The 13,408-nt window shown below is 45.2% G+C and overlaps 1 protein-coding gene across 1 annotated transcript in view; it reads right to left on the bottom strand.

The window, feature by feature from the left end:
* Nucleotides 1–13,408, bottom strand: part of RB1 (RB transcriptional corepressor 1) — a 1,321,361-nt gene that overhangs the window by 56,698 nt on the left and 1,251,255 nt on the right. Inside the window, exon 25 of the mRNA XM_086934987.1 lies at nt 5,367–5,509. Within this exon, the coding sequence (XP_086791113.1) occupies nt 5,367–5,509 (143 nt within the window). The remainder of the gene's footprint in view (nt 1–5,366; nt 5,510–13,408) is intronic.

Here is a 13,408-nt window from a genome sequence, read left to right on the forward strand (position 1 = left end):
CCCTGTCAGAGGAAGTGCGGGAAGAGAGCCAATGGTGGCTTTCCCATATTGAGGCTTGGAATTGGAGGCGCAATCTTCGGTTCCAGCCCTGATTTGGTCTGACGCCAGAAGATTGGGCTGGGGAGCTCATTGTGGAGGTGTTTGTACAGGCAGAAACTGGTCTCAAGGCAAACAGAGACTGCACATCAACTGTTTGGAACACCTGGTGGGCTCCTTTGATGTACGCTGTTGGACCAAAGACAATATTCCGGGTGCGCCCTCCTAAAGATGGACAACATGTCTGCAGTGTGTTATATCAATAGCCTAGGAGGGACCAGGTCAAAGACATTGTAGGACCTAGCAAAAGACTTTTGGCACTTCTGCCTTGACCATCATGTATTGGTCATAAAAGAGTATCTTCCTGGGCAGTCGAACCAGGTGACAGATTGGCATTCTCATCACTGCCATGATTCCATTTTCTTGAAACTGGATGCAGAACTCTCCTCCATGATCGCAAGACAAGTGGGGCCCGTTTTAGTGGAATTCTATGCCTCCAGAATGAGTCATCAACTTCCCAGATTCTTCAGTTAGAGTTCGGACTCTCTGGTGGTGGCAACGGATGCCTTTCTCCAGTATTTGAAGCTGGAGCAGGGGTATGCGCTTCTGCTCTGCTATTTCAGCGGGCCATGTGCAGTTAGATGGGTCCCTGTGGGGGAGCATCTTTTGCTCTGTTAGTTACAATGAGGGGTTCGACTTTCTTTGCCCCAGGAGCCATGATACTCTACTCTTTGGGATATCAATCACGCCCTTAATCGGTTTCTGTCCTTAAAACCCAATAATTTCTTGTCCTGCAAGTAACTATCCACCAAAATAGCTATGCTTCTTTGCTTGGTACCCTGCCAAAGGATTTTGGATGTTAGAGCCCTGGATATTACAGGTAGAAAATGTTCCCACATGGGGTCTCCTTTACAATCAGCAGGAGGACTAAGTCACATATGAGGGTTATTTTTTACCCTGTATTTGCATATTCTTCCAAGCTGTATGTTTGAAGGCATACAAGGAAATGAAGGAGTAATGCCATACGCCTGGTGAAAGACAACTTTTGATTGTCCTAAGGAAGCTGCATAGAGCGATCTCTTCTCCCATGATTGCCCGTTGGATCCATTGGGTGATGTGCAAGGCTGTTATAACTGTGGGGATGTTTTGGGCACACTCTGCGCCAGGTGCATTGGCATCCAAACCTTTGCAGCTGGGTGCCTGTGTGGAGGATATCATGAACGCGGCAGATTAGTTCTCTGAATCTACTTTCAAGAGATTCTACCTAAAACCGATTGTGGACATTGCTCAGTTGGTAGGGGATAAGCTTTGAACTGGCATAATCCTTCCATCCGGTCCCGACATAGAATGAAAAATTTCCTAGCGATCAGAACAGAATGTTTCCATTAATTAAGGACTTGGAGGCGGGGATTATCCTACCCGGCGAGAAACGTTTCTCTTTGATTCCTTTCCCGTATTCAGTAAGTATTGAGTTTTCTCTGCCTAATCTAGTAATGGAAATGATTTTTTACTCATACTATGAGACTTTGATTATGTAGACAACTGTCTGGTTTATAAGATTATTTGTTCCTTGTGAAAGTTTCAGTTATATGTTTGTTCTCTTTGGTTTCTTATCTGTAATGGATGGCTTTAGGTAGGATTTATGAGAGAAGGAGATCTGCGTGATTCCGCACGAAGGAAAGAGGCAGCGTAGAATGTGAAGATGGACTTTGTTGGGAATATATCTATTTGATTTGTTGCTTGTATTTGTTATAACCCCCCCATGAATTTCTTGGGATGTTAGTTTTATTCTGTAATGCTTTGTTGTATGGCTGTGAATTTTCATATCAACGAAGTAAAGACTTTCAAGCATAATCCTCGCCTCTGAGTCCTTAATAGAACTTTGCGTTGCGATAGCTAGGACATTTTTCATTATGTTAATAAACAAACAAGTCTACTGTTTGGGCTGTTCCAGGATATATATTGTGAGCATTCGCATAAAACCTACAACCATTTGTATGGTCCTGTTGCAAATTCGAAATTAGCTTGGTTCTGGCGCACCTGATGACTAGATTCAAAGAGGACTGCTGAGCGTATTCATGGCTTTGTTTTTCAATGTTTAGAGGCAATTCATATTGATGGTGGTTAGTGAGGAAAAATGTATTAATGTAGTGTTTAGCCATGCATTTTATTGGATTGTGGCTGGTTCGATCCCATTATGAATCTGCAGGGCGCATTCTGATGTATGCTCAAAGGACACAGCTGCCTTTTTCTTTGCTAGGGTGTAAGTGGTCCATTGCTCTGCATCAGGAGGATGTTATGTTTTGTACCATCTTAGCTGGTTCAGTGGCTTTGATACAAAGCTATGTGTGTCCGTTAGGTTTAAATTCTAGACTTCATCTAGATGAGTGAAATGATGGATGGATTGATTAATTGATAAGTGAAAGAGTGAATGGATGAACAGATGTGTGAAAGGGTGGCCGTAAGGATGGATGAGTGAGTGAAAGGGAGGGTACATGGGCAAATGATTGGATAGAGGAGTGAAAGGATGGATGAGAGAAATGATGGATGGATGACTGAAAGGATGGATGAGTGATAGGGTCAACGGATGGATGCATGAGTGGATGAGTAGATGGATAGTTGGGTGGATGGAAGGAAGGATGGATGGCTAAGTGAAAGGGTCGATGAAGAGAGAAAGGGAGGATGGATGACTGAAAAGGTGAATAGGTGGAAGGATGAGTGACTGGGTGGATGGATAAGAAAGTGAAAGGATGGCTGGATGGGTGAGAGGGAAAATGGCTAGATGGATGAGTGAAGGGATGGATTGGTTGAAAGGGTGGATGAAGAGAAAAAGTAAGGATGGATGTATGGATGACTGAAAGGGTGAATGTGTGGAAGGATGAGTGACTGGGTGGATGGATGAGTAAGTGAAAGGGTGGCTGGATGGGTGAAAGGGTAAATGGATGGATGAGTGAATGGATGGATGGGTGGAAGAGTGAATGAATGGGTGGATAATGGATGGAGGAGTAAAAGGGTGGATGGAGGGATGGATGAGTGAAATGATGGATGAAAGAATACATGATGGATAGGTTTGCAAATGGTTGAATATGTTTGGATCTGGATTAGCGGCATCTTATGTTTGCCACTTTACATCTCACAATGACTATCCAAGCAGATCTTCCCGACCATTTCTCTCACCAAACATGCTTGCTCAGAACCATGAATTGCAAACAAAATATCAGACTGGACAACCCAGTGCTGTAACCATATATATAGATTATTATCATATGAAATATCACAAAAAGACCTGCACAGTTGATCAAAGCTGCGTGGATACTGAAAACCCGTGAAGTACACGATTGGTTCAACCTGATATACACCTATTTTGACTAGTGCTTAAATGGTTGTCTATTTACTTACTTACATAATTTGCACCCGTGCCAGTTGGTCACCCTAGTCCTGACCCTCCCATACAGAACTACAGAGTGTTCACCCTGCCTCTTCTATTTGGTTACTCTTCTAACCAGATGCACCACACTGCCACGCTCTAACTCAAGAGGGGCCATCTAATCCCCTTGGCATCCCACTCTCCACAGGGCTGACCAAAGTAGGCTGAGTAAAGCAGTACTCAAAGCTACATCTAGTGTGCCTCAATCGTCGTCCCACCAAATCCAGAAAATACTGCACTAGACTCGGTGCAGTAGGTCTTCCTCAAAGGTTTACTTGACTTGCCACATCCAGCACCCAGAAATGCAATGTGTTGCTAGCCGATCCCTTCCTCTGAAGCAAGAAGGAACAGGTAGGAACCATTTTGTTTACCATTTCTTTGCACAATTTACTGATTTATTTGTGTGCCAGTTAACAATGTAACTTTATTTTAAAGGCCTCATCCAAAATGCGCACAAGGGGCATATTTCTCTATATGCCAAAAATATTAACCCCTTCCATGCTGGTGACGAACCCCAGCCGTCATGCACTACGGTGCTCGTGTGCTGATGACGGCTGGGGTTCGTCATGGCCCGCCCGTGTTCGTCCGGCGGCCGCACACGGGAAAAATCGCGGCCGCACGGAAGGGGTTAATTAGTAAGTTTTGGTTAGTTTTTGTTTGTAGTGTGTAGGTCTGACTGCACTCTATTTTAGGTTCTAGGCCAGAATGTGGCCGCATGTTTGTGTGTTGATTTCAGGACATGTCTAAGACTTTGTGTAATGTGCTTTCTCAAAAGAGAGCTGTTTAGCCTCATTCTAAGCTAAGCCTTGTTCGAGGCCTAAGCAAAATTTGCAAACTTGGCACTTCTTTCTCTGTGCAGAAGAATTCACTTTTCTAGCATGTCAGGTTAGAATTCCTTTTTGCAGATTTTCTATCATTTTCATGGTTAATGGAGTAATCCTCAGTCTCCTCATGGCCCAGACTTGAAGGCAGCAACAGATATGAATAAAACTGTGTTTTTTGTATATAGACATCACCTGCTGGCTGTGAAATAAATGTATGACTAGATTGCACAGATACATTTTTTCAGCATTCTTTACACCCCAGACTGCCTTTTCCTCATTTGTGAATTCTCACTTTTGTTATTACATGTTCTGTTCCTAGAGATTCCAGTCTTACCCTTTCTCCTTGACTTTGTACTAGATTTCTGATTTATGTGATGATTAGAGTCTAGGACATAGCTGGTTGGGAAAGAGTATCTTACGACATTGTGCAGGGCGTTAAGACTGCAAGTAAGTATTCAGTTATCAGAACTGCAGTGCTCCTAATCTTTACCAATGTTACTTGCTCTGTAAGCTTTAAAAGGCTTAATTTACTAAATATTTCTGTACGAATTAAACCTCAAAGAGGAACCAAATAGTGTTTCATGAAAGGGCACGCCCCTTGACTGTGGGCCACGCCACTTAACTGTAGGCCACGCCACTTGAACGTGGGCCACTTTTTTCGTCAGTGCCCGGGCCAAATTGTGATCCCAATCCGACCCTGCATGTGGCTCTGATGCCAATGCACCTACTGCACAAATTTCCAAACACTTAACCAACTGTGTGACTCAGAGCTGAGTTGTCAACGTGTTGGAGCCAGTAGTTATGTGCACAGTGTAGCGTTGTAGTGCCAAGAGTGAATAGAACTGGATATGAATGTGCTGTTGTTGTGGTAAACACTAAGCCAACTAAATGGCTTGGAGCCGTGGGGCACTAGGATAGCGTCTTTTTATTGTGATAAGTGGAAAAGTAGAGCCGTTCGTGCCTATTTCCTCTAGGGTGCATAGAAAAATGCTAACAATAAGGGGGTGTTCGATCAGGACTGACAGGTCACAATGGGTAAGACACCTAGCGCGCATTTTCTGCAACAAATAAAAACTAACCTCCCGTCTGTCTCATCTGGTCCGTCTGTGTCAAAGTGAAGCCTCTTCAGAGGTTTTGGCGCATTGCTGCTTTCAGCCGCTCGTTTCCGTAGACGTTCGCTGCTGCTCAGCATCTGGTTGATTTTTTGGAATTTTTCAGCAGTCTACAATAAATATAAAGTAAAAACAGACTTGACTCGCAACTGTGTAACAATAACATGGTAGCTTTACACAGAACTAATTTCAAATGAAACGGAGACCAGATAATGTAGCTGAAAAGGAAAACGCACCTCGAAATTACATCACGATTGCAGAAAATAAGTTTATTAAGTTTGGCTTGACAACACACCTATGGTGATCAACAGAAAAACATCTTTAAGAAGCACTGCTAGAGAGGGGTATGCGTGGACGTTCAGAGCTTCCACTGAAAATAGCACTTGCATTGCAATTTTTGCCTTGAAGGAAAATATATGCTCAGTACAAAAGGCATGGGTTAATTATGGTTACAAGTCAATCCTAAAGGCAATAGGCCTGATTCCTTATTATGAAAAGTTATGTCAGGAGGGTGAGTTATTTATTTAAAAAGCATATGATAAAGCCAACAGACATTTAAGGGTGGATTGTTATTACACTTAATAAAGTAAAGCAGAGTTGGTTGAGGTGGCAAGCCGATGGTACAACGTTATGTCTGATCTGACTACTATAAAAACTTATTTATTGTGAAAAGCACTTGATATATCTAATAGGTCTCTAACACTTGTGGCTTTTTATTGCACATGCTGTAATACAGTCTCTAGACAGGTATTTTGCTACATGAAATCTCACAGACTTCCATAGTAGGCACAGGTTTTGGTCGCTGCCTCGTACAATCCCTTGGAGTACAACATTTTCGCTGTGATAATTCTTATTAGATTTTGTAGAGGAATTGTTTTGCCAACTGTATTTTTGTACAAATTTGTAATGTTATATCTAAAAGCTTGATAGTAGCCAGCTTACACACACTTCAGCAGGGCTACATTTGTTATGGTGTTGAGCAGTGCTGCAAGTGGGATGTAAAGATAGGGGCCTCTAAAAGGGGCGTGGCCAAAGAAGAACAAAACAGTAATCCTGGGGTGTGGCTTACGCTTCGAGACAAGCTGGCGGTGGACCGCTGAGCTCCGCCAAACTCATGGAGCGAAGTGCCTCAATACAGCCCTTTATGACAGTGCAGGTTATAAACGAACATCGTCTTCTATTCCCTGATTTCCCCGCATGCTTACAGGCCGGAAGGGAACCTTCAGAGACAGCTCCTTTATGCCCTGTTGTCGCGGCGGTGTTTTCATGTCATACACGAGCGGCCGCCATTTTCTAAGCGCGCCACTCGTGTTAATTATCTCCACATGCAGGCCACATCTTCAACAGTCTGGGTGAGCCTCTAATCCTATTATGGCATCCTGTTCGGACGACCTGACAATTTAATATTATCAAATGCTCTATACTCTTATGACATTTTATTCAAATGGAAAGGTTTTATTTACCTCATCTATCCCACAATGAAGATTTTTAATGAAGATAATATACTTCATTAGATAAATATTTTCATGGGAGTTTTGCTTCAGGTATGACATGCATACAGTTTTATGGATATTCATGATCTACTTATTTAATGAGTTATCATTTCATGCATTGGTGCTGAATGAGACCGTCGCTTCAAGTTTTAAATCTGCCTCTCCAACAGCCGCTGCTGCTGTTTGGATGTGGAGCTCTTGATTATCAAACTATTCTTATCAGGTCTCTTGTTTCCTTGCTTCCCTGCACGCTTGTAGGCCAGTGGGAATTATCAGGGACCCCCTTTCTCCTTCGTATTGCTGTTGGACTGTCTTCCTGACAAATGTGAGTGATGTATTAACTGCACCCAGATGCTTTTCCTCACTACCATTATATTATATGGTCAGAATTCGATCCTTTCAAAAAACGTTCTCAACAATCTGTACATTTTATCAAAATGGCTACTGACTCGCATATTACTGCCAAACCATCTTCTTTTGGCACTAAACCTGAGAGAGCAAAGAATGACCCTCCATCTCCAATTCAATCGTCTCACAATATTGTTCTAGATACTATCTTAGACAAAGTACGTGCCCTCAAACCTTTAATGACTGCCACCAATGAGAAATTACAACAAATTGAGGATCGTTGGATTGTTATGGAGGACAAAATGCTTTTTTTCTTTTTTTGTCCTCATCTCACCAAAGACTTGGGCAGTTTTGACAAGCCAACTTGTGTGTACCTGGGCGCCCATCGACTCGCTGCGTTCGTCTAGACCACCATGGCCTTCCTCTCGATCTTGAGGACTGGTGTAATCATTGGACGCGCCAATGATAACAAAGATCTAACAAGTTATCAGGCGCAAGGTGCGACACCAGATTAACAGGGGAGACCAGAAGTTATCATGCATTTCCGATACACCATTTTGCTCTAAACAAGCCATACGCAGTGCCACTTTTAGCCAACCTTCTCTGTTGGGGGAGAAGGGTCTTTCCATCTAATACATATCTCCCTCCTAGCCAGAATAATCATATAGAGGAGCAATCCTATGTGGGTCTGTGAAAGCAACCCTTTTACGTAGTGATTTATACAAAAAATCACCAAATGGAGATCAATCTCTATATCCGTTTGAAAAATGGCTTTCAGGGTGTCCCCCATGTTTTTCCAAAATGGGCTTATTACTGCACAATCAAAAAACATATGAATGTCGTCGGCATTACTAAAAGAACACTTCGGACATACTGGTGCAGGGACAGGTGCAAATTTGGCTATTTTGGCCGGAGTGTAATGAAGCCTGTTTATTACAAAAAAATGGTTCTTCTTTAGCCTAGCCGGCTTGATATATTTATAAAGTAGCTTAAGGGAGGTTTCAAAAACAACTTCAATATCATGGGCAAGAGGGGTAGAATTCCATACCGATGAATGAAGGGGAACCTCATCATCCTCTGCTTCAAGAAGGTTTAGGAACCACAGAGATATTACTTTCGCCTTGTATGCGGACGATGTAATAATCTACACTGGTGACCCTAATATTTCCATTCCGCGGCTTGAAACTGTTGAGGGAGTTTGGTTTGATCTCAGGATATCTTGCTAATTCAGCCAAAACCGAGATTATGTGTTGGAACACAGTGTATAGTCAAGGCCCCACAAGTAGAGAATTCAGGTATCTAGGGATAAAAATTGTTAAGGACCTGATTAAAATCCCACAGATTAATCTGAGTAAAATTGAAAAGGATATAGACTACCTCTTTGCCAGGTTGAAAAACCTCTCTTTGACGATCTATGGGAGGGTCAATCTGGTAAAGATGACAGTCCTACCTAAATTGACTTTCCTTTTTAGTGCTGTGCCTCTTACTTTTTTTTTTAAATTTATTTTATTGGTATTTCAAAAAAGAAAAAACAAACAAAGGTAAGGGCATCATAAGCATTGGCAATAATCACTGGCGGCAGGAATTAAAAAAGAAAAACTCAGCTAAATTGACAGGTACACAACATACATGAATCAAATCAGCACAGTGGTACGAAACAGGACCCAGCATCTGAAAACACCCAGGACCCAACCCTCAGGCAGTTGCAGTAGGGAATGAGTCATCCCAAGGGCAGGAAGGCCCCGTACCATACAAAGCCTAGTGTCAGTACCATCACCCATCCCAGGACCTCACTCAGGGTGCTGCCCGGTCATCGTGTCTGGCAAATCACTTGGCAGCTCCGCACTACTATCAATGTCAACCTCCACAGTCTCACCACCCCCAGTAAACTCTTCTCGGTTCAGCGCACCGTCCAGTACCAAGGACCAGAAATTCTTGGGGCTGTTGAGTGGGGGCATCAAGTCGCTGTATAGCTCGGATTGCTTGCAGCAGTATGTCAATTCCCTCATCCAGGACTTAAGAGAGGGGGGAAGGCCTCTCATCCAAGCGCACGCAATGCACCATTTAGCTATAAGAAAAGCCATGTCCATTAGTCGCCTATGTGCTGGGCGCAGGGGTTTCGAATAACCCAGTATGGCTAGTAGCGGATCTGGGACCAAAGCCAAATGCATCATTCTGTTGATCTCCCCGTATACCGCCTGCCAGAAAGAGAAAACTGCAGGGCAGGCCCAGGCGACATGCAAAAAATCAGCGGCGTGCGCAGTGCACCTCTCGCAGGCCGAGAAGTCACGCAGCTTATATCTGTAGAGCCTCTCTGGGGTATAATAAGATCTATTCAAAAACTTAAAGTGTAGGAGTCTGTGACGTCCATTCAAAGATATCTTTCTGGTGCTGGTGCAGCAATATTGCCACATCTCCTCACAGAGCTCAATTTGCAAGTCAAATTGCCATGCCAATCTCGGCATTGCGTATTCCGCCATTCTCTCAGAAAGGGCGATGCGGTATAAATTGGTAATTAATTTAACCGGGGACTTAGCATTGACCACATAGTTAAATGCTTTGACCGTCGGAGGCTCCTCCATATCATCCCCCAGAAGATCCCTCAGTGCATGTTGTACCCTATGAAACTGGAAACGTGCCAGCATCGGGAGAGGTGCATCACCAGCGACAATTCCCTCCCACGTACGCGCTGTTCCCCCTTCAAATGGATCCCCCATAGTGTGGACGTTCAGCAGATGCAGCGCCGATAACACTCCCTTCTCTCTGCACGGAGCCAGCCAGGAGCACCACTCTATCGCCGCATTTGGAGCTTACAACAAGGAACACGTCTGGGCGTCCATCATGTAATGCCAAGCATGTGTGACAGAATTTAAGGAATCAAGAATCCCCATACGGCGATCCCGAGGTTTCGCCAAGAGTGCGGGCAGCGGGGTCGGATCCGCAACTATCGTTTCAATGCGGACATGGGGGGCATTCAGAGGGCCATGCATCCAATAATAGGCATGGGCACTTCGTGCGGCGCGATAGTAGAGCTCCATACCCGGGGCATTGAGACCACCCGCCGCATTAAAATGTTCCATGCAACCCTGGGCTACTTTCCTGCCCATGCAAGATGTACCATTAGCGCTTGTAGCCGTCGGAAAAAGTGAGAAGATAAAACCATAGGCACATTACTAAACAAGAACAGAAATCGCGGGAGAACTATCATTTTCATGAACGAAATGTGTCCCAAGAGTGATAACGGGAGAGTGATCTATTTCTCTACGTCGTCCTCTAATTTAGATATCGCACTGCCATAGTTTTCCCTGAGAACAATCTCCGAATCCGTATGTAGACGGATCCCAAGATAGCGCACAGCGTCCGTAGACCACTGCAGTGGATACTCTGGGTCAAATTTCTCTGTGGCAGGTGTCAGAGGAAACATAAGAGATTTGTTCCAATTAACATGGATGCCTGAAAGGGAGCTAAACAGGACCACTTTGCGAAGAACCACAGAGAGATGCGTCACCGGGTCACGAACATACAAAAGAGTGTCATCCGCATAGGTGGAGACAATTAAATTATATGTAGGGAAACGAATGCCCCGGTGGCTATGGTACTCCCGTAAGGCGCAGGCAAGTGGCTCGGTTGCTAGTGCATAAAGGATCGGGGAAAGGGGACATCTTTGTCTTGTCCCTTTACCAATCTTAATGGGATCAGTAATGAGCGAGCCAATACGTATGCCAGCCGTAGGGGATGTATATAACACCACCAGAAGCTGCAGAAAGAACTGCCCTACTCCCAACCTACTCAGGACCTCACGGAGGAAAGGCCACTCCACAGAGTCATAGGCCTTTTCCATGTCTAAGAAAACGGCCACTGCCGACACCTCAGGGCACGTATGTTTAAAAGCCGCAAAGACCGTTCGGATGTTGTAGGTGAGGTTACGAGTGGGGACAAAACCTGACTGTTCTGGTGCCACCAAAGTGGTGACCAAAGGTTGAAGACGGTTGGAAAGGAGTTTGGCAAATAATTTCGCGTCCACGTTCATAAGAGACAATGGGCGATATGACGCGCATTCTCCGGGGTCCTTGCCGGGTTTAAGAATCGCAACGATAATTGCCTCTCTCATAGAGGGCGGCATTGTTTCCGAGTTGGCCATGTCATCAAGCAGAGTGAGCAAATGAGGTATCAAGAGGTCCGAGAATGCCTTATAGAAGGCCATCGTGAGGCCGTCACTGCCAGGAGAGCGCCAGAACAACTTCGTCCCGATCAAATGGGAGAGGCAGGAATTTGCGGTGCAAATTGGAGAGTCACGAAAGCTCAATATGGGAAAGGTAATCGGTAATGCTTTCCTCCGGCGCAGGACCACGAGAGGCATATAGCTGTGAATAATATTCTCAGAAGCGCTCCGTGACATGAGAGTTAGGGAGAGGTTCATCCGTTGTCTCAGACCTAAAGACCGGGATACTAGTCCTATCCCTGCTACGTTTAGCAAGTCGCACCAAAACCGAGCCCGGGCGTTCTCCTTCACAATATGTACAAGCAGTGGCGTATTTACCAAGATGCCCGACCTCAGCGTCCGCTTCCTCATTGTACTCCTGGAGGACCCCAGCTATTGTCTGGGTCATAGACTCGTCATTCGTCTGAAGCTCCAAATTCCTGAGCTTGGATTCTAAGGTTTGGAGTCTGCCCCTAATTGATTTCAGCACCCCTGCATGCTTAGAAATAGTGACCCCCCTGACAAAGAGCTTAAACGCCTCCCAGACAGATTGAAAAGAGTCAACCGAGCCCACATTCCTCTCGAAAAAAGTTACCATGGCTGTCGTCAGCTCCTCCTTAAAGAGGCCATCCAATACGGAGAATGGGGGGGAAGCGTCAGGCAAAGGGCAGAATCCGACGCACGGGAGTGGTGAAAGCCATCAAAATAGGAGTGTGATCCGAATAAGTGCGCAGCAGAATAGCGCAGGACCGTACATTAGAAAGGAAATGGGATGAAACAAACCAGTAGTCAATTCTCGTATGTATATTATGGGGGGCCGAATAGTGTGTAAACCCTCCCAGCGTTGGGTGCCTATGTCTCCAGACGTCAGCCAAGTCCAGATTGGTGAGCTGCACAGTCAGCGTTCGGGCAGAGGCTGAGGGCAACCGAGTCAGGCCATCCGACCTATCCAGTCCCGGGTGGCGTGCCAAGTTTAAGTCCCCACCCCAACAAACCCACTTTCCTGAGTGTGGAGTAATCCTTGCAGCTAAAGCAGTGTAAATGTCCGGGTGATCGTAGTTGAGTCCGTTAGTATTCACAACACACATGCCAATGCCCTTGCCGTGGCAGCCAGTAATCGCGTACCTCCCATCAGTATCCGTTACCAGAGGGGTCCACTTCAACGAGGACCTTGGGTTGAACCAGGTGAGAACACCCCTAGCGTGTGTGGTGAACCCTGCCGCGTGGACATTACCCCCAAGTCCCCGATATCTAAGGATCGGACTGTCTACAGGCAGGTGAGTTTCCTGCAATATCGCAATGTCAACCCTATGCCTAGCAAAGTTCTGTAAAATTTTTCGCACCTTGCGGTGGTCGTTTAGTCCCCGGACGTTCCAGGTCAGGAGCCGTAAAGTGTCATGAGAGTCGTCCTCCACTGTCATCGTATCTGCCATAGTGTGTGTGTGTAACCTACCATAAGCATGCTGATCCTATGCATAGAAATAAAATCTGCCACATTCATGTGTATACACTTAAAAGACATTTCTAAAGAACATAATACAACCTGCCCCAAATTCTTAGAGACGCCAGTCCCTCTAAACACCCCTCCCCAAGCACCCACCCACGCCTGCCCTACCCCAACTAGGCCGCGTACATCCCGCTACCCCTCAAGTCCCACCCTTGCCTCCCATTACGACCCCAGCACACAAAAACCCAATGTCAGTACAACCAAATCAAACAGCCCGTCCCCCCATCCACCCTCACACACATTAGAATTCAGTGAATATCACACGAGGGCAGAGGTATCCCGCAATTACAATCTACAATGAACAAGAGGGAATAAATAGCATCGCTCTCTGTCGCCCCCCCGCCTCAAGAGAAAACAGATTAGGAGTTGAAGAAAACTTTTCAATCAGAACTAGTTGCCCCAAATAGCAAAGATAACAGGTTGATGAGCCCCCCAAGCAATAGTTGAGCATACTCCCTAC

The sequence above is a fragment of the Lissotriton vulgaris genome, chromosome 8 (assembly GCF_964263255.1).
Source record: "Lissotriton vulgaris chromosome 8, aLisVul1.2, whole genome shotgun sequence".
In the NCBI taxonomy this organism is placed as follows: domain Eukaryota; kingdom Metazoa; phylum Chordata; class Amphibia; order Caudata; family Salamandridae; genus Lissotriton; species Lissotriton vulgaris.